The 22,146-nt window shown below is 44.2% G+C and overlaps 2 protein-coding genes across 2 annotated transcripts in view; one reads left to right on the forward strand and one right to left on the reverse strand.

The window, feature by feature from the left end:
* Positions 1 to 3,185: 3,185 nt before the first annotated feature.
* agxtb (alanine--glyoxylate and serine--pyruvate aminotransferase b) lies at positions 3,186 to 8,132 on the reverse strand. Its single transcript, XM_080542647.1, has 11 exons — positions 7,815 to 8,132; positions 7,058 to 7,250; positions 6,023 to 6,087; positions 5,779 to 5,879; positions 5,537 to 5,607; positions 5,296 to 5,380; positions 4,928 to 5,026; positions 4,308 to 4,377; positions 4,064 to 4,159; positions 3,762 to 3,890; positions 3,186 to 3,507 (listed from the first exon to the last, which is right to left on the reverse strand). Exons 1-11 carry the CDS (start codon positions 8,073 to 8,075, stop codon positions 3,400 to 3,402), a joined length of 1,278 nt encoding a protein of 425 aa, XP_080398773.1. The 5' UTR covers positions 8,076 to 8,132; the 3' UTR covers positions 3,186 to 3,399.
* Positions 8,133 to 18,011: 9,879 nt separating this feature from the next.
* Positions 18,012 to 22,146, forward strand: part of LOC308168237 (kinesin-like protein KIF1A) — a gene marked incomplete at both ends in the record, with an annotated part of 30,900 nt that continues 26,765 nt past the window's right edge. The window contains 3 exon segments of the mRNA XM_080542744.1: positions 18,012 to 18,114; positions 20,413 to 20,486; positions 20,986 to 21,165. Coding sequence (XP_080398870.1) covers positions 18,012 to 18,114; positions 20,413 to 20,486; positions 20,986 to 21,165 — 357 coding nt within the window.

Here is a 22,146-nt window from a genome sequence, read left to right on the forward strand (position 1 = left end):
CACCACCAGGGCTAACCTAAAGCGCGGCATCCGGGAGGCCAAGGCAGACCACAGAGAGAAGATTGAGGAATGCTTCCTGAGCAACGACTCCAGGCGGGTGTGGCAGGGGGTTCAGCACATGACAAACTTCAGAGCCAACAGGCTCACAGCCGCGGAGGACGACCCCCTGCTGGCGGAAAAGCTGAACTCCTTCTACGCCCGGTTCGACGAGGGGCGAACGGAGGTAACCACAACACAAACACCACTCTCTCCAGCTCTCAGCAGCCTCACCCTCACAGAGCATGAAGTGAGACGCGTGCTGAAGGCGGTGGACCCCAGGAAAGCCTCAGGGCCGGATGGCGTCCTGGGACGGGTGCTGAGGGACTGCGCCGACCAGCTGGCCGGGGTTTTCACCAACATCTTCAACCAGTCCCTGTCCCAGGCCACCATCCCACCCTGCCTGAAAACCTCAACTATCATCCCAGTCCCGAAGAAAAGCACGGTGAGCTGCCTAAACGACTACCGCCCGGTGGCACTCACACCAATCATCATGAAGTGCTTCGAGAAACTAGTCCGGGCCCACATAGTCACACGCCTCCCGCCCAACCTGGATCCATACCAGTTCGCCTACAGAGCCCACAGGTCCACAGAGGACGCCATCGCGACGACTCTCCACTCCACTCTATCCCACCTGGAGAGGGGAAACAGCTACGCGAGACTGCTCTTTGTGGACTTCAGCTCTGCCTTCAACACCATCCTTCCAGACAGGCTAGTGACCAAACTACTAGACCTGGGACTATCACACTCTATATGTGCATGGATCAAGGACTTCCTGTCCGACCGCCCCCAGAGGGTGCGGGTGGGCTCCCACACCTCCACAGCCCTCAGACTCAGCACTGGGTCCCCCCAGGGCTGCGTGCTAAGCCCCATCCTCTACAACCTCTACACCTACGACTTCACCCCCGTCCACCCCAGCAACTCCATCGTAAAGTTTGCAGACGACACCACCGTGGTGGGCTGCATCTCGGGGGGGGACGAGGCGGCGTACAGGGATGAGGTAGAGCAGCTGAGCAAGCTGTGCAAGGTTAACAACCTGCTGCTGAACCAGTCAAAGACCCAGGAAATCATCGTGGACTTCAGGAGGAAAAAATCTGAGGTCCAGCCCCTGCTCATCGACGGAGGGAGCGTGGAGAGAGTCTCAACCCTCCGATTCCTGGGGGTGCACATACAGGATGACCTGTCCTGGAAGAACAACACAGCAGCCATCATCAAGAAGACACAACAGCGGCTCTTCTTCCTGAGAGTCCTCAGGAAAGACCACATCGGACAGGAGATGCTGGTGGCCTTCTACTGCTGCGCAGTGGAGAGCATCCTCACCTACTGCATCTGCAACTGGTTCTCCAGCTGCACAGCCGCAGAGAGGAATGCGCTACAGAGAGTCGTGAGAACGGCCCAGAAGATCACCGGCGCCCCCCTCCCCTCTCCGGAAGAGCTGTACAACACACACTGCCTCAGGAAGGCCTCCAAGATCTCCAGAGACCCATCCCACCCTGGGTACGAACACTTTGCTCGGCTGCCCTCGAACAGGCGGTTCAGGACCATGTTCGCAAGGACAAACAGACTGAAGCTCAGCTTCTACCCCAGGGCCATTCAGGCCCTGAACACAGCAAAGACCTAGGTTCTGGGCCCTGGACAGTCTGGACGGATTGATGGCAGCTGCTGGATTGAAATCAGGTGTAGTGCTGAGGCACAAATGTGTACATTTCAAGCCTGCAAACTGCGACACTTTAAAATGAATGTGCAATAACACTATGTGCAATATGACAACCCTAGGGTACATAAGGTTGCAGAGAATAGGAAATGTTAGAATAGGTATAGCATAGCATAGAGTACAGCACAGTGTTTTATTTGTATAGTATAGTATAGTGGATAGTGTACATAGCCTTTATTTATGTAAACCAGCTCCTTTCCCTTCTTTTTTTTCCCTTTCTTAGCACCAGGGGAGCCCCCCCTCCCAAATTTCGTTGTTTGGTACCTGTACTATGTCAATGACAATAAAGACCATTCATTCATTCATTCATTCATTCATAATTCAGAGTGCGGCGGTGTGTTTTTCTGTTTTCAGTATCTATTTTTTGTGCAAATCCAGAGTGAAACCTGTGCATCGCATCGTTCACTCTGACACGACACGTTTTAGACATATCAACTTGCGCACAAGCATCGATCAATGAAGGGCTTTGTCATAAAATCAAGAATCAGAATGCATCCACAAGGGCATACGTGTGTTTTCGCCTCGGTCACTTGCGACATTGTAGAGACAGGGTCAAGGAAGGTCTTATAGACGGTCTCCGTCGGAATTTAAAATGAAAATGTCTTACCTGAATGGTGAAAAGGGCACGCCATTGATATTCAGCTTAAATTATTAATAATAATATCATATTTCATTGTGTTTCAAATAAACCCGTTCTGTAGTGCAGCAGTGAATGTGGGACCAGTGAGTTCAAATCTACACTGCGACAATTCTGTTTGACGGCCATGTGACGCCCCCTGTTGAATGTTGGGAAATGTTGTTTTGATCCAACTCCGTCTGAGATGCTGAACATAAGATATATACAAAAATAAGAAATGTAGTGATTATCAATATGAAGAAAAATAATACTAAGTGAGATCTTTTTCTTTCTTTCTTTCTTTTTTATTGTTCATTTGCTCATTGTTCGTTTCTTTGTTGGTCTTGGTAGGTTTCATTGTTAATTTTTGTAATATATAAATTATTTTGTGCAAATTCTGGTTGTGCGCCGACCATCAAGTGTAATTTTTGTTGATGATGAATAGGGGGCAGGTAATTATAAGATGTTTCTTCTTCTTTCCTTTTTTGCCCATGGGGAAATTAATTAATTGTATAGGACACATAACAATGTATGACATGTATGACAATCTCATGTGCATAAATAAATAAATAAATGAAATAAATGAAATGAAATGAACAGGCTTGTCCACTGCGATGTGGTAGTTGGTAGGCCTACATTGGGCTATCCTATCCAGGGTAATTATATTATATATCCAATTATCTATACCAGTATATAGCCTATTGATCAGTGGCCTTATCCAGAGCTTATCTTTGTTATATGTGCATTTTTTTTCTTTTATGTGATTTTTTTGTGATTACAGAATATTCATGGGAAACATGGCCACATTTGACAAACCGCACACATTATTGTACACATTTTATTTTCTCTTTCAACATTTAAGTTAAAAATCACTTTTATTTTAAACATCCAGTTTAAAATCTCTGTGCTCACAAGCACCGACCGATCTAACATTTACAGCTTGATGCCCTTGTCCATTCCTTCCAGACAGTTTCCTCCAGTATCCTCCATCCTCCTTTTAAGGAGGAAAATTGTATAAAGCTCCAAGGCTTCCTCATGCCTTGCTCTTTTTGCAATTCTTGAGAGCATCTGCCAAGGCAACGAGTGCCATGTCAACATTTGACTTTTGGCAGTTGTATCCCATCAGACCAATGCGTATCACCTGAGGGAAAAGCAAACATTTTGTGACACATGCAATTATTCACTAGTTGAATCTCCCATGTGGGCCCTCTCAGTGAAGTATTCTCCATCACTGGCTCCATCACTGGCTAGAACCTTATAATTCTAACGTCACGAAATACTAAGTAGCCATGGCTGGTGTTTTCCCTCCTAACAGGAGTCAGCAGGACCTTTAAAACTGAGATGTAACTTTAACTTGCATGTCCAGGTTAGAAGGGCCACCTCCACGTCACTTACCATGCCAATAGAGGGCCCCAGGCCCCCAGTCATCTCCATCTGGTGGTGTTTCATCATGTAGGTCAGTATCTCCCTCCAGTTGTAGCCCTCAGGAATGGCAATGGTGGTGACTGAGGGGAGCCTCAGGTCCTGGACAAACATATAACACACACACACACACACACACACACACACACAGCATTGGTACCAGCGTTTCTATCAAATTCATAAAAATGGCATTGCACCAACCACACACAAAATTGGACGATATGTTTCAAAGTGGTCCATCTAATGAAAAGCATTGATTGACTGCCAAGTCTCACCTTGTCCTGAATGAACAACTTAAGTCCTAGATCCTCCAGACCCTTGTAGAGGTATGCAGCCACCTCCTTGTGGTGCCTCCAGGACTCTTCAAGCCCCTGGGGGGAGGAGGAGGGTCTTATTGGTAAACTGAAATATCATTTAACTAAGACAGAAAATGCAGCATTGCCACAGGTACAAGCTATATAATAGTACTATTTCTAAATAAACATGAGCATGGTGGACCGCACCTTACCATCACCTTACCTTCTCAGCAAGGATGGCAAGGCTCTCCCTGAGAGCAAAGAAACCAGACACTGGCCCAGTGTGGTGATACCTGCAACCAAAGCCACAATGAGCTGTTGATAATCTACCAGGGGTTGGGTCAGTTGAATTTCAATTCAGTAAATTCAGAAATTATGCATTTATGTTTAATTATTTCTGAATAAACTGAAAAAAGGAAGCTTTGTATACAAAAGTATTTCCATTTTTGAATTCTAAACTAAACTAAATTGAATTATTCTTAACCACTTCCTGACTCGACTGAATTGAAGTGGAATTGACCACAACCCTGACATCTACTCCTATGATCTTTCATAGCTAACTTAACACACCGTGACGTTAGAATTATAAGGTTCTCCATTTTTGCCAACATTTTGTTTTTTACATAATCTGATCCATTAGGTGTTTATTAATGCCTGTGTGGTGTTATTTTTTAAAATGTTGACATTTTTGAGTTAGTAATTCATAAAATACAAAGGTTCCATCTCACAAGACATAATGGAATGTGAAAACTTTGACGCTCAATATCTCTGAACTGCCCTAAACTGCCCTTAGAACCTTAGAATTCTAAGCTCACGATACAGCACAGCATTCTTAAGACTTACACTCTGGCTGGTTGGCCGTCACATCCCCAGTAATTGGACAAGTGGCTCATGTCTAAGAGGTAGGAGACTGGTTTCACTTTCCTGTTGAACATCTTGTGGCTGTGTGGGGTTTCAAAAGGAATTGAGGGGTGAGAGTCCACACTTCATACATTCCATAGAATATATAAGTATTTAGTATATACTGTATAATTGTTATCTCTCTCTCGCTTTCTCTCTCTCTCTCTCTCTCTCTCTCTCTCTCTCTCTCTCTCTCTCTGACGCACGCACGCACGCACACGCACGCACACACACACACACACGCACGCACGCACGCACGCACACACACACACACACACACACACACACACACACACAGTCCTACTCCTCACCATGCTCTTTCATTGAAGGAGATGGGCGCTGTACCAGGAGGTGCGTTCAAAGCCTTCTGAGAGCCAGTGTACAGAATGTCAATTTCTACAAAGACAATAAGAACAGCATGACAAGTTTTTTAGGACTTGTTGAGGTTACACACACATACGCACACATGCACGCACGTGGACACCACAGACACACATGGACACTTGAACACAATAAAGAAATAGAAGTTTGAAAGCGTAAATGTTTTCTTACTCTGCTTGTCCATGAAAATAGGTGCTGCGCCCAGAGATGCAACTGTGTCCACAAGGAACAGGCAGTTGTGTCTGAAGAGGGAGAAACAGAGAGAGAGAGAGAGAGAGAGAGAGAGAGAGAGACAATATACAGTAGATTTCATTGCCATCATTATCATACTGTTTCACCTTGAGTCTTCGCTGAGAGATATAGACATTATATGATACATTCACTGGAAGGTTTGAGAGAAAGAGGTGTCTCACTTAAGGCATAAATCTCCAATACCGTCCATTGGGTGGCAGAGGCCAGCTGAGGACTCTCCATGTGTAAGGAAGAACAACACAGGCTTGTGTTTAGCCAGAGCCTACAGACAGACATGGGATGGTCAGTTACACACATTTGGATACGCTCACAATGTTGATATAATGTTTCATGGCTAGTAGAGGCTAAGATAGTGAGACCTGTATTTAATATGACGGTATGTCTATTGTAATACATAAACATTACCTGTTCAATCTCTCCATTCGTGAAATATTGACCCGGTGTCTTAACCATTCTGTGAACTTTGGCACCTGCAACGGACATGGTGATCATTATATACACTCACCAAACATTTATTACAAACACCTTCTCATTCATTCAGGTGGTGTAATGGTGTGGGGAATGTTTTCTTGGCACGCTTTGGGCATGTTAATACCCATCAATCATATCTTGAATGCCAAAGCCTATTTGAGAATTCTTGCTGACCATGTGCATCCCTTCATGGCCCCAATGTACCCATCTTCTAATGACTACTTCCAGCGTGATAACGCACCATGTCACAAAGCAAAAGTCGTCTCAAACTGGTTTCATGAACATGACTATGAGTTCAGTATTCTTCAGTGGCCTTCTCAGTCACCGGGCCTGAATCTAATAGAACATCTTTGGGATGTGGAAGAATGGGAGATTCACAGCTTGAAAGTACACCTGAAATATCTGCAGGCACTGATTTCCAGTATCTTGTGGAATCAATGCCATGAAGAATTGAGGCTGTTTTGAGAGCAACGGTATGAGTTGCTAATAAAGTGCTCCGTGAGCATATATATACATGTACTGTATATAATAGTAAATAACCATTTGTCAAACCTTTTCCCATCATATTATATCAATGTACAACTGCTCATTGAGAATGTGGAAGAGGGGGCTCTTAGAATGTATTGGTCTGGAATTAACCTACATTATTAAAGGCAAGCGGAAAGACTTTGACAAGCTGTGGGAACCATACATGAAGAACATGTAGGATAGAATACTTTATACAAAGTGGAGGAAAGGTTTGTTTTTGTATTGTTTTTTTCATGCAATCCAAAATTGATGCAAGTTGTGTGTGTCTATGTTTGTGAATTTTGTTATTGTATGTTTCTCTTTTTTTGTCTTTTGTTGTCTCGTCTTGGATGTTGGTATATATAAATGATAATACAAATATTGTGAAAAAAAAATGTACAACCGCTTGTTCTATTGTGTGAAAATTGGCAGGGTTGCGTAATATCGTGCGTAAAAACCTACCCATTCTCTCCGCGATCTCTGCCACGCGCTCTCCCCAGATGCCGTTGATGGCCACGAGCACGCGCTCCCCGGGCTCCACCGTGTTGAAGACGGCGCACTCCATCGCCGCGTGTCCGGAGCCGCTCATCGATATCGTCATGTTATTCTCTGTCTGAAACGCGTACTGGATCCCTTTCTTGATGTCGTTCATAATCTACAATCAACACGTAAACATATTGACATCAATAAAACAGTTCAGTGAAATCGATAAAACATGATTCTTCTCATCTAAACCTATAAACTACTTTTGTAGGGTTAGAATGATCTTGCCCCATAATGCTACTTTGTATTCAATTACCCACAAAAGGTTGTTTGTGATGTTTGTGCTGAATGGGAAATAATATTGTCTATATTTTTTAGACACAATGTAGGGTAATCACTGGATAAATCAGTCTGAAAAGTCTGAAAAGCCTATACAAACGCATGGATATGAACACTTGAACACTTGATCTCTGCACTTTATATTTATATTAATTATGACTCTTGCACTATGATGTTGGTTTGCACTGTCTTGTCCTGTCTTGCACCTGTCCTGCTGTAAACCGTGCTCCACTGTCCCAAACCAAATTCCTAACATGTTTACATGTCATGGCAATAAAGTCTTCTGATTCTGATTCTGATTCTGATTCTGATGCAATTCACAGCAGCAAAAATAACAATTTACATCAATGAATCCATCCATCATCAAACTATGCGTAAACCTGGCTAAAACATTTACCTCGTACATTTCTGGGTGCATATGACCAATAATCGGCCTGCCCCCGGCGGCTAAAACGCGTGGAGGCACGTTGGACGGTCCCGGCCCGAAGAGGTAGCGGAAAGGCGCCTCGAGGGGCCGGAGCATGCACGCCGGCGGGGGGATGGTCACGGAGGACATGAGGCGCGGTAGTAGAGGCGCGTTGTTTGGGGGTAGAGAGCTGTCCAGAGCCGCCTGTTGCGCCAGCAGCGCGCCCCGGCGAAACAAAGCTCGCTGCATCATCTTCAGCTCCTGGCTCCGGTGTGGCCCTTGAGTGTGACTGACTGGCACAGACAGACGGAGAGACTGCGTTGGACTTGAATTTGGGTGATTTTTATAAAACAAACAGGTCTTTGACCTCTTGGCCATGGAGCAGATGTGCGTCACCTAGTTGGCAACAACAAACTCATTGACAGATCGGGTAAGAACTTATAAGAACTTGTAAGAAGTTAGATGAAATATTTTATATGGTCAACTATGCATAATTAGCAACTGTTAAATATTGTACACTTTAACCTTTAAACAAAATCGGCAAATCATTAATAGAGCTGAGCATGTGGTTATCATGACTGCATTCCCAGTGAGGCCGCGCGTTGAAAAGTTTAAAAGTGTTGGAGTAGGCTATCCTATTGTAGCATATGGTGTTTAAGTAAGTGAACTTACTTAACTTGAAATAAGAGAAAGCTTTTACTACTATTTATTTATCAATAATATTGCTGATATTCGTTTTATACCTGGTTATAGAGGCAGTTCGACCAAACTGAAAGGGTTCTTATTCTCAAACACTTGTTGAATAGAACCACTGTGCCCTTATTGTGCCACATCCATTTTTATCAACAGCTACATTATTCAGCTTCCAATACAGCAAACACACATCAAACACACAGCATGCACATGCACAATTCTAGAAGCGTAAAAATTAGGTCTTGCACTTGGTACAGTTGAAATGGGCAAGTGGAGATCCAGTTGAGTTTGGTTTTAGGTTGTTGAGGGACAGGGTGTTCACGCTCTGTTGATCTTACCCTCCCCTTGGACAGCACCCGTTTAGGAATTTTGAGAGGAGTCTACCTCTTTTAAGAAAAGAGATTGGCTGAGAAGAGGATTGATGTGGACACACACACACACACAGGCACAGGCACGCACACACATACACACACACACACACACACGCGCACGCACACACACACACACACACACACACACACACACACACACACACGCACTGTGTTTTCTCACAGTGGTCACTAGAGAGCAAGCAGGTTGGTGTCAACTAGATTTCTCAGTAGATCCACATGTGACTGACCTACACTACCGTTCAAAAGTTTGGGGTCACCAAGACAATTTTGTTCCATGAAAACTCACACTTTTATTTATCAAATGAGTTGCAAAATGAATATAAAATATAGTCAAGACATTGACGAGTTAGAAATAATGATTTTTATTTGAAATAATAATTTTGTCCTTCAAAATTTGCTTTCGTCAAAGAATGCTCCCTTTTCAGCAATTACAGCATTGCAGACCTTTGGCATTCTAGCTGTTCATTTGTTGAGGTAATCTGAAGAAATTTCACCCCACGCTTCCTGAAGCACCTCCCACAAGTTGGATTGGCTTGATGGGCACTTCTTGCGTACCATACGTTCAAGCTGCTCCCACAACAGCTCAATGGGGTTGAGATCTGGTGACTGCTCTGGCCACTCCATTTCAGACAGAATACCAGCTGCCTGGTTCTTCCCTAAATAGTTCTTGCATAATTTGGAGGTGTGCTTTGGGTCATTGTCCAGTTGTAGGAGGAAATTGGCTCCAATCAAGTGCTGTCCACATGGTATGGCATGGCGTTGCAAAATGTAGTGATAGCCTTCCTTATTCAAAATCCCTTTTACCTTTCACGTTACCTCCACTATGCTTGACAGATGGCGTCAGGCACTCTTCCAGCATCTTTTCACTTGTTCTGCATCTCACAAATGTTCTTCTGTGTGATCCAAACACCTCAAACTTCGATTTGTCTGTCCATAACACTTTCTTCCAATCTTCCTCTGTCCAATGTCTGTGTTCTTTTGCCCATATTCATCTATTCCTTTTATTGGCCAGTCTCAGGTGAGCTCTTTCTTTGCCACTCTGCCTAGAAGGCCAGCATCCCGGAGTCGCCTCTTCACTGTAGACGTTGACAATGGCGTTTTGCGGGTACCATTTAATGAAGCTGCCAGTTCAGTCTATTTCTCAAACTAGAGACTCTAATGTACTTGTCTTCCTGCTCAGTTGTGCACCGGGGCCTCCCACTTCTCTTTCTACTCTGGTTAGAGCCTGTTTGTGCTGTTCTCTGAAGGGAGTAGTACACACTGTTGTAGGAAATGTTCAGTTTCTTGGCAATTTCTCACATGGAATAGCCTTCATTTCTAAGAACAAGAATAGACTGTCGAGTTTCATATGAAAGTTCTCTTTTTCTGGCCATTTTGAGAGTATAATCGAACCCACAAGTGTGATGCTCCAGATACTCAACTAGCTCAAAGGAAGGCCATTTGTATAGCTTCTCTAACCAGCAAATCCGTTTTCAGCTGTGCTAACGTAATTGCACAAGGGTTTTCAAGGTTTTTCTAATCATCCATTAGCTTTCTAACGCGATTAGCAAACACAATGTACCATTAGAACACTGGAGTGACGGTTGCTGGAAATGGGCCTCTATACACCCATGTAGATATTCCATTAAAAACCAGATGTTTGCAGCTAGAATAGTCATTTTCCACATTAACAATGTATAGAGTGTATTTCTGATTAATTTAATGCTATCTTCATTGAAAAAAACAGTGCTTTTCTTTAAAAAATAAGGACATTTCTAAGTGACCCCAAACTTTTGAACGGTAGTGTAACTGGTCATTACAAATGGGAATAGAAATAGCTGGTAACTCTCCACATCCCATAGTAACATAATTACTTGCTGTTACTTTGTTTTTTTCTTGGTATAATATAAACTCCTCAAAAAAAGTTCGGAAACATTATTTCGGTCGATTATTCCTCCCCTTTAATAATACCAATTGGTATTGTATTTTATATTGTTGGAAAGCCTGATTAGTCACCTTTACAACGAGGTACAATGTGTAAGGATCATGCATTCGTGGAATGAGCAACACAGCTAAATGTGTGGGTAGTGGCCCAAAAATATTTGCCAAAATCCCCTATATTCTTCTGCTGGTATTCACTCAACAATGCAGAGAATGTTTCAATTGGTTGCTCTGGTGCTGCTAGAGCAGTTTAAACTTTTGATTGAGGACTTTTGTTACGGTTGGGGTCGCCATTTCCTTGGCGGCTCCTTGGTGCCTCCCACTGGCAGCCCCTGGTGGCCCTAGGGCATCATTACACCCTCTGTTCCTCTCCTTATTACAGACTTGGTGACCATGCGTGTCACCTGTGTGTGTTTGGCACCTGTCTATTTATGTCTTCACGGCTTCTGTTTTGTTTAGCACAGGAAGAGGGGTTTCTTCCTGTGGCTTTCATGTCGGGTTTCTCTCTGTTTAGTAAAGTGTCCTTAATTGTGCCGGCCGCTGCCTGCTGTTATCCCTTCATTCTGCACCTCATCGTTACCCTCTTTGTTGACTTTTGTTTGTGTTTTTCTTGATTGATGTGTTTTATTATGTTGTTATTTTGTACGTGTATTACTGTAACCTGTGTGTGTGTATGCAGGGCTCCCTTGTAAAAGAGACATTGGTCTCAATGTGACTCCTTGCTAAAATAAAGGTGAAATAAAGAAAATAAAAACGAGGATAGGATGATTTATTTCAATTGACCTTAGTGGATCAGAAAACACTGTGACTTCATGGAAGTTGTTGGCAGTTTAAGTTTGTCAGTTTAGTGTCAAAGCCTTTTGTCACAAAAGGACCTTGAATGATCCATATAGCCCCTTGCTATGTCCCGTGTGGTCAATAATTAGACGGGATGGTTAATAAATGGGAATCTACTGTTTACCCCTCAGTGGTCTTTGCACCATAGAGGAACTCAACAAGCAAGAGAAAGTCAGTGTGTGGAATGGAATGGACTTTATTTGTCATTGCTACAGTACAGGTACCAAACAACAACATTTAGGAGGGGTGGCTCCTCTGGTGTTAGGAAAGGATTTTTTTTTTATTTTTTTTTTTAGAAAAAGCATAAATGCATAAATGCATAAAAATGCATAAAAATGCATAAATGCATTAAAAAAAAGCATTAAAAAAGCATAAAAGCATAAAATCACAAGAAGGTAAGGAGCTGGTTTACATCAATAAAGGCTATGTACACAATCCACTGTACTATACTGCACAGATAGTCAACTAGGGTTGTCATATTGCACAAAGAGTATTTTTTCACATTATTTTAAAGTGTCACAGTTTGCAGGCTTGAAAATGTACATGTTTGTGCCTCAGCACTAGCTGCCATACAATCCGTCCGGACTGTCCTGTGTGTGAAAGAGAGAGGGTGAGACAGAGAGAGTGTGTGACGTAAAGTCTGTCTGGTTAGATAAGGGTTACACTGTTAGGTTAGATAAGGGTTACACTGTTAGGTTAAGCCTGGTACACACATAAAGGTAATCTGGCCGATTTTGGCCCGATTTCCCCCCGTTCCGACCAAGGGCAGCAAACGCCCGATTATGGGACGGCTCTAAAGATTATCCTACAAGATTATCCTGTGGTGTGAGCAGGGTTCCCACACCTTCTGAAACATCAAATTCAAGCACCTTTCAAGGACTTTCAAGACTCAATTCCCTCAAATTCAAGGACCCAACACGGCATAGTTTGAGACAGATCTAGATGAGAATTTAGATAATAGGAACTATCCGCTCACAGACAACAATTAAAAAGAGAGGCTTGAATGTGTGAACACTAGATGGTCTCTTGCCTTCTTTACCACAGCACAGCATAACAATATATTGTGAAATATGTGTAAAGTTAAGCAATACAGAGACTTATTTACTAGTTGACAAGGTAAGTAAAACATTTTTGAATATATATTACATTTTTTTAGAGAGAGGGGGGAATTCAAGCACTTTCAATGACCCATGTCTATTTCCCAAAACGTTTAAACTCCAAACTTTTAAAATCTCAAATTCACAAACTTTCAAGGATTTCAAGGACCCTTGGGAACTCTGTGTGAGGTGTGTTAAGAGTCAATTTCTCCCGTCAATCTGCTCGGAAAATGGTCGGGCCGCCCATAATATTAAACGTGTTCAATATTGACTGCATAAGGGTTACACTGTTAGGTTAGATAAGGGTTAGGTTAGATAAGGGTTACACTGTTAGGTTAGATAAGGGTGGTGATATGCAACTGGGACAGTTGTCCACCAGGTGGGGTCCAAACATTGAGCTTCTATACCCTCCTAATCTTCCTCGACAGCTAGGATCAAATGGAGTGAATGTCAAATCATTGACATTTGACAGTAGATAAATATAATCTATTAAAAATAACATATTTGCTATGATATCACGGAAATATGAAAAGGAAAATGCTAATAAATATGATTATGTTGTTCACACTCTAAGAATGTGACAATGACCTACTTCTATAACAGAGATCAATGTCATCACCTTTCAGTCATGTCATACAAACATTTCTTATCAAAGCTATTATGACTTCTCACATCTCCCTCTTTCCTAGAATGTGTAGTACTGAAACAACCAAGTATTATGATAACCATTCCCCCATTCAACTACCTGTCATTATCTACCTGTCATCTGTCAGTGGGGTTGTCAGCTAACCCTCTGTTAGCTGACAACAGGGCCCTTTTCCTTTTTTATCATTTAAAAACTCTAAAACTCTAAAAACTAAATGTAAATAAAAGGAAACCTTGCTTTAAAATGTGCAGAAAGGTGTCATGTTTAACTTTGTAGCATTTAGTGTTCAGGTTTGCTTTCAATCTGCTTGCAAGTGCACCCCACCCCCTCATTTTGCACCCCACTGTAGGTTCGGGCGTGTATAGCTGCCACTATAACTTCATAACTTAATTGATGATTGATCTGCTGACAGCAGCAGCAGAAGGTATTCTGAAATGTACAGAAACAAACCGAATCCACTGGATGGCGCTACATCATACAATAAAACAATGACCCAAAACATACTACATAGCAACAGGGAGTTTTTCAGGGCCAAACAGTGGAAAGGTCTTGACTGGCCAAGTCAATCTTCAGATTTAAATCCAATTGAACATGCCTTTCATATCCTGATGATAAGATTGTTGGCAAAAAGACCTAAAAAAAACAAACTGCAGTACAGGCCTGGCAGAGCATCACAAGAGAAGATCAATGGGTCTAAAAACTAACTAAATACTAAACATGAAACTTCATTTGGACATCTGATAAATCTGTCCCATGACTTTTTTTTGTTACCCTGAAATAGGGCGACTATGCATGCTTAAACAGTTGTGTAATTTCTGATTGTGAAACCAATATGTACACAAATACCATCAAATACAATCAGAGAATCTCTGTGTAGAGCTGAAAGAAGGAAAAAATGCTTCACTGTCCTATTACATTACTTACGCAGGGCACCACTGTATATCATTAGATATTTGGTATGAGCAAAACTAGGGACTAGTTTCTATCCTCCGTTCCCTTACTACTCTCCCCTTCTTTTCCCCCTTCAGTCTCGTCCTCCCACCACCTCTTGTTCTCCTTTCACTCTCCCTCCCTCCCTTCCTCTCTGTACAGCCCACTCCCCCTGCCCCCCCTCCCCCTGCCCCCCTCCCTCTGCCCCCCTCCCTCTGCCCCCCCTCCCTCTGCCCCCCCTCCCTCTGCCCCCCTCCCTCTGCCCCCCCTCCCTCTGACCCCCTCCCTCCGCCCCCTCCCTCTGCCCCCCTCCCTCTGCCCCCCTCCCTCTGCCCCCCTCCCTCTGCCCCCCCCCTTCTCTCCCTCTGCCCCCCTCCCTCTGCCCCCTGCCCCCCTCCCTCTGCCCCCCCCCTTCTCTCCCTCTGCCCCCCTCCCTCTGCCCCCCCTCCCTCTGCCCCCCTCCCTCTGCCCCCCCTCCCTCTGCCCCCCCTCCATCTGCCCCCCTTCCCTCTGCCCCCCCCCCCTCCCTCTGCCCCCCCCCCTTCCCTCTGCCCCCCCTCCCTCCTCTATGCGCATCACTGCTCCCTGCCCGCTCCTACTCTGATGATGCTGATGCTGATGTCATCACTGACTCCCAGCATCCTTCGGCTCAGCCACCAGAGCCATTTTGCTGAGGACTGTGGGCTGTGGGGCGTTCTGACAACTCCAACTCCTGCATCCATCCATGGTCCATCTATCTATCTCTCCATTGCCGCCCACCCCTCCTCCTCTCTATCCATCCACTCCCACCACTGTCTGTGTACCAGGCCTGGCTAACCCACCAAGCTGTACCCGGCCGAGGAGTGTGGATTCTCACTCGTTTGCATGGATTCACTAAGGGGGGCGGCTGTTAGTTGATCAAGATCAAGGTGGAAACAATATTATCCTAATATTATCACGGGAAAAAAAAGAGGGCCCGAGGAAGAGTTTGACACGCCTTGACGGAGTCACCGACTGCGGTAGACGGAGTTTGAGGCCGTTCGGTAAGAAGAGCGCTTATTTTTCTGAAGAGATGTTGTTTTGCATTGGGGTTGCGCGCTTTGGTGGTCTGTGTTCGGAGGGCCATTTTGAGGGGCCTTCTTCTATCTTGGGGTGGTGGTAAACACGGATCTTAAAAAGGACACTGCGACAGATATTTATGGTCAATTACAGAAAATGGTTAACTCCATCATTGGCGATGGGAAACGACAGACTATCTCAGGCTATGCCTACGTAGGCTACACATTTCCAGACATTTTGTAATTCAACCCAAAATGGACGGAATCGCACTAAATCCGATGTGTTTGCAAAGCATAAACGGTTTGATTTATATATTGAAATTGATATTAACACGATCGCTTATGGAATTGAGCGATGGCATAATATTGCTGCGCTAGGCACGTTGCGTTTGAGGTGCGGCAGGCGCAAGATGGTGGTAACAATATTTACATTAGGCTATAGCCTTAATAGCTGTCTCAGATTGTCTTAGTGTAAATAGAAAACATCTTCTTTCAATAATCACTATTGCCCCCATCGTTTTTGTTATTCATATGAAGTGTTTGCCTAATCATCGAACAATGTCTGGTAGACAATCCGTGACGTTCGAATTTTTGTCAAAATTGAGTTTTTTACATAATCTGATCCATTAGGTGTTTATTAATGCCTGTGTGGTGTTAGTTTTTAAATGTTGACATTTTTGAGTTAGTAATTCATAAAATACAAAGGTTCCATCTCACAGAACATAATGGAATGTAAAAACTTTGACGCTCAATATCTCTGAACTACCCTAAACGGAGATAGAACCTTATCATTCTAAGATCACGAGTTTCAGAAGAGGTTGTGGAATGAATGCTGTTTTTCCCATGAAAGGAGGATGGCGTAGGAAGGAACGAATCAATTAATTCACGAAAACCCAGACAGATAAACAATTATTGATAGGCCTACAAAATACGAAGGCCCACGCATCTAGACTTGATATTTCAGCAGGTGCACCTGCGCTGGAATTGGTCCAGGCGAAGACGCGTCCATGCAAATGGACTGTTATAATAAGGGGAAACCGCTATTTAAAAGCAGCCATTTTAATGTCAGACAGAAAATATTAGGTCACATATGAGAAAAATACGCATAGTGTAAATATACACATATTATTCAGATTCGAACAACATTGTTGGGCTACTATCTTTGTTTCTTATTGTCAAAAGACACAGTAAACGCGAAAACTATATTGTGAGGACGTTTAACAGAAATGTGTGCAGGTGTGAATTGGCCCACCTGAGCCCATTGAGGAGGTGGTGGTTTGTTGTATAATAAGCTTGTAAAAAAAAAATGTTTAGATTGACCAGATCATTGGTCTTTAGGGAATATGTTTATTTTGTGGTGCGCTTGTGGTGCAACAAGTGTAACAACATGTCATCGTTGAGGTTGTAAACATAAAGCTGGATAACTACAACATAACAGACGAGACCAGACTAGACAGTGAGACTCAGTTGTGATCAAACGCAGCAACACAGTTGTGGTCAGAACTGGAGACGTCACTGAAATGGTCTGGATGACTCACACATTTAACCTCACAGAAAGAACAAGAATAGTTTTCGAGATTTTTGAAAGTCAAAATTATTTTGGATGTCTTTTTTTTTTCGTGTGGAGGTGACTCTCACCTGTCCACATGTGTGTAACCTCATAACATGTTTTGAATCACACAGCCCGAAGGTTAACCCTAACCCTAACCTGAAGGCCTAATTCAATTGAATCCACCCTCCTCCTCCTGTCTCTTTATGAGAACCGAATATCACCACAATAAAGCAGTCCGGATAAACATGAGAGGTTTTGGCTTAAATGCTGACTGTAGGCTATGGTTCAGGATATGATGTTCATCGAGTTCTTATCTAAGTTGACAACACAGTCCATAGTTTAAGGCTAACAGTAACACACGTTTGCAAAATAATATTTAGTTTATTGGTGTGAAGAGGAGTGCCCCAGTCTGTAGGCTACAGGTAATTAGTAAATTAAAGGCAATTCTTGACAATAATTCTGTTCTGTACCCTGTCATGCCTCTCCTGGCATGATTATGATATCACAAAACAAAGTCTTAACACATGCCACACACCTTCATGATCCATAATCACTTTGATGAAGTTACCTATGAATGAATGAATGAATGAATGAATGAATGAATGAATGAATGAATGGTCTTTATTGTCATTGCTACAGTACAGGTACCAAACAACGACATTTAGGACATCTAAACTAAAAGCATTCAAAATGTCCAGCTAGTTTGGCACCCTGACACTGCTTGTACTGAGAGTGAGAATGTAGCAGTGGGGAAGTGGGGGAGTGTCTCGAAATAAAAGTCCCTCAACAAATCCTTGCTGCTGAAAAGGAGACAGAACCCCAAAATCTCCCTGCGCATCAGCGCTCCAACCCGTAACAACTCAATGGCAGACTTGCATTTGGGGGGCCAACACCAGCCACTAAGGCGGCCCAACCCAACCTCGACCACTGGACATTTTCTACCCACAGGCAGATGATGGTAAATCAAGCATCTCATTGTGCCATCCTTCTCTCAGCAGGTGTCAGGTGTGTGTACCTGGCGACGAGCCCACCCTCCTGACACCCCCCGTCTTGGTGGCCGCGGCGTCCCACATCGACTGACAGCATGGCGGCTTCAGTAAAGGTGGCGGTCAGGGTTCGTCCCTTCAACTCTCGAGAGATAGGAAAGGATAGCAAGTGCATCATCCAGATGACAGGAAACACCACAAGTAAGTACCTCTTCATGATTACACGTTTGAATTCATCACGTTTGACTACCGACTCGCAAACATTGCGAGTTTAGTTCAGTAATTCATGGATTTTTATTAAATATTTTACTTTTATGGTCTGATTGAAATTCAGGACAGGAGACATACACTTAGATCATTTAGTCATTTCTAGTTTAAGGTATACAGTACACATTTTGGATTCACAACATTTATGGAATCATCTGGTACTAGAATTGCTGTGACATTGCACCATATCCACCATAATAATTTTCAAACCAAATGAATGCTTAGAAGCAACAACAGGCTAGTGGGTAGTGGGGCATGTAGTAACATATTTGCGGGGAGTGAAACAAAGGCCTCAGTGAGAGGCTGAGGCCTGTCCGTGTGTGGAGGATGTTGTGACCTCTAGAGCTCTCATCTCTCATCACGCAGGCCAGAGGATGCAAAAGGCCTCATTGTTTCTGTTGGAGCTAAGACACAGGGTCAGCTGAGTCTGTGTGTGTGTGTGTGTGTGTGTGTGTGTGTGTGTGCGTGTGTGTGTGTGTGTGTGTGTGTATGTGTGTGTGTGCGCGCATGTGTCGTACACACTCCACTGCTCTGTGCCTGTCAGTGTTTTGATGACTTCATTCCCATAGTCTTTGGGGTGGCAGAGATTAAGCTTGGATATCTAGAAAAGTATTCAACCGGTTGAAGGATTTCTTTGTTGAAATTATACATCTATATGGTGTTTGATGGAAACTTCCATGTTGTTGCCTCCTTATCCAGTCCTATAGGCCAACGTACAAGAACCTAAAAGGAATTTTGACACCAGATATGACCCCCATCTGTATCTTACCCCAGCCTAGGCGTTAGAAACACTGTAGTCTTACATAACAGTGCTATATAGTTCCCAGTTATGATTGCTTTTCATTTGGCCCAGAGGGTAATTATCACTGCAGTACCTCTTAATGCCACAGAAAGAAGCCCAGCAGCTGCTGTTAGGAGACAGCTCAGCTCCTCCTACTGTTCCTACTCCTACTCAGCTACCTGGACCAAACCGCAGACCATGTTATCCTGGATTGCCCGGTGTACCACCCACCCCACGGGATGCATGGTCTGTCGGTATTAGATGACGAGACGATGACGTGGCTTCTGGAGGGGTGTCCAGAAATATAGCCCGGGTGAGCCCCTCAACCAGGTCTCGGGGTGGTAAAAGGGTAGCCCCTCGGCCCCGAGCCTGGTGGAGTGGAGAGGAAAACAACAACCCATACGCCGAAGAAGAAGCTACTATGTCCTAAGACCAATTCACAGAGAGAGCTCCTCAGCCTTATCCTAAAGCCTGTTCTCGATTCAGGTTTTCGCTAGCACGAATTTCCCTCAAAAAAGGATGAGAGATGCTTTTTTTCCCACTAATAATCTGTGTAGCTGGCTGAAGATCTTCTCCAGTGGGCCCTATTATCTGTCTGCTGTACCTTACAGCCGGTGCATTCAATTCTGGACCTCTAGGGATGCGGTACTGTTGACTTTCTTTTTCGCCTTTTTTTTTTTTTTGCAGAGTTGTACATGTAATTCATTGGAGAAAGTTAACTAGTTTCCTGCTTTCCCAGGTGAAGAATCTTCTTGTCGGTAAAATGATGGAATGGATCAATATATTGAGGATTGGTGATCTTAAATGCGTTGTGTCATATCAGGATAGATTAGGTTTGCGGCAGACACGATTTGACAAGGAATAGAATGTTCAACACGGGACGGAATGAAAAGTACTATAAGATTTATTTAGAACAACATCAATAGCTTCTTCAGCAGAGTATCAGCATTCGACATCATTATGAAATACAGACTGGTTTAAATACTTTTCATGTTATCAGATGTTACGTTGTGAATGAGCTCACCATCCCTGGCGCCCACAACCCCCCAAGGTCTTAAGATAACAACCCTGAATCTGTCTATTTGTGGCGTCACTGCTAACCGTGAAGATCAGGCTGACCTGGAAGAAGCAGAATATGTGTGTGTCTGTGTGTGGGTATATGATATGTGTGTGTCTGAGTGACATGAGAATAGAGTGTATATGTGTGTGTATGTAGGTGTGTGTGTGTGTGAGTGACATAAGCATATATGTTTTTAGAAAACCCCACCGAGATCTAACACAGGTCAGCCCTGATTAGAAGGAAAGCATGCAACCCCCTCAGTGCTGTGGACTTCCAGGCCTGGAATTGTATAGCCCTGGCTTACAGTTTATCCCAATTTAGTTTATTTGGTGCTGATATATGGGTTTGATTTATTTGGTGCTAATTATGGTTTTCTTCTTCCTCTATTTAGCAATTCTAAACCCGAAGCAGCCGAAAGAGAACAAAAGCTTCAACTTTGATTACTCATACTGGTCACACACAACGGTGAGTGTCGTCACATGTTGGAGAATTGTGTCACTCTCATCAATAGTTCACCCACATTAGCAGTACAGCAGGGTCATGTTTATGGTACAGAGGCAATTCGTGAATTATAAGGTTCTATCAAAAATGTTGGTCGAAATTTCGTTTTTTACATAATCTGATCCATTAGGTGTTTATTAATGCCTGTGTGGTGTTATTTTTTTAAATGTTGACATTTTTGAGTTAGTAATTCATAAAACACAAAGGTTCCATCTCACAAAACATAATGGAATGTAAAAACTTTGACGCTCAATATCTCTGAACTGCCCTAAACGGAGATAGAACGAATTTACTCAACAATATGTTACTAGGTAGTGTTAATAAGCTTATTGCTTATTTAATATTATAATATGATGATAATAATGAGACATACAACACTTTCCACTTTCATAAGAGGTTAAAAGTATTTTTTCTCTTTCTTTCCCTCTCCATTCTCCATCCACTGCACTCTCTCTCTCTCCAGCCGGAGGACAGCAACTTTGCGTCCCAGGTGCAGGTGTATAAAGACATAGGAGAGGAGATGCTGCTGCATGCCTTCGAGGGCTACAACGTCTGTATCTTCGCCTACGGCCAGACGGGGTCGGGGAAGAGCTACACCATGATGGGCCGACAGGAGCAGGACCAGCAGGGAATAATCCCACTGGTAATATGATAATCCCACTGTCTCTGTCCCTCTCCCTGTCTCTGTCCCTATCTCTGTCTCTGTCTCTGTCCCTGTCTCTGTCTCTGTCCCTATCTCTGTCTCTGTCTCTGTCCCTGTCCCTCTCCCTGTCCCTGTCCCTGTCCCTGTCCCTCTCCCTGTCCCTGTCCCTGTCCCTGTCCCTGTCTCTGTCCCTGTCTCTGTCTCTGTCCCTGTCTCTGTCCCTGTCCCTGTCTCTGTCCCTGTCTCTGTCCCTGTCTCTGTCCCTGTCCCTGTCCCTGTCCCTGTCTCTGTCCCTGTCTCTGTCCCTGTCCCTGTCCCTGTCCCTGTCCCTGTCTCTGTCCCTGTCTCTGTCTCTGTCCCTGTCTCTGTCCCTGTCCCTGTCCCTGTCCCTGTCCCTGTCTCTGTCCCTGTCCCTGTCTCTGTCCCTGTCCCTGTCCCTGTCCCTGTCTCTGTCCCTGTCTCTGTCCCTGTCCCTGTCCCTGTCTCTGTCCCTGTCCCTGTCCCTGTCCCTGTCCCTGTCTCTGTCCCTGTCCCTGTCCCTGTCCCTGTCCCTGTCCCTGTCTCTGTCTCTGTCCCTGTCCCTGTCTCTGTCTCTGTCCCTGTCCCTGTCTCTGTCTCTGTCTCTGTCTCTGTCCCTGTCTCTGTCTCTGTCTCTGTCTCTGTCTCTGTCCCTGTCCCTGTCTCTGTCTCTGTCTCTGTCTCTGTCCCTGTCCCTGTCTCTGTCTCTGTCTCTGTCTCTGTCTCTCTCTCTCTGCCTCTGTCTCTGTCTCTGTCCCTGTCCCTGTCTCTGTCTCTGTCCCTGTCCCTGTCTCTGTCTCTGTCCCTGTCCCTGTCTCTGTCCCTGTCTCTGTCCCTGTCCCTGTCTCTGTCCCTGTCCCTGTCCCTGTCTCTGTCCCTGTCTCTGTCTCTGTCTCTGTCCCTGTCTCTGTCTCTGTCCCTGTCTCTGTCTCTGTCCCTGTCCCTGTCTCTGTCTCTGTCTCT

The sequence above is a fragment of the Nansenia antarctica genome (assembly GCF_963989245.1).
Source record: "Nansenia antarctica genome assembly, chromosome: 12".
Lineage (NCBI taxonomy): Eukaryota > Metazoa > Chordata > Actinopteri > Argentiniformes > Microstomatidae > Nansenia > Nansenia antarctica.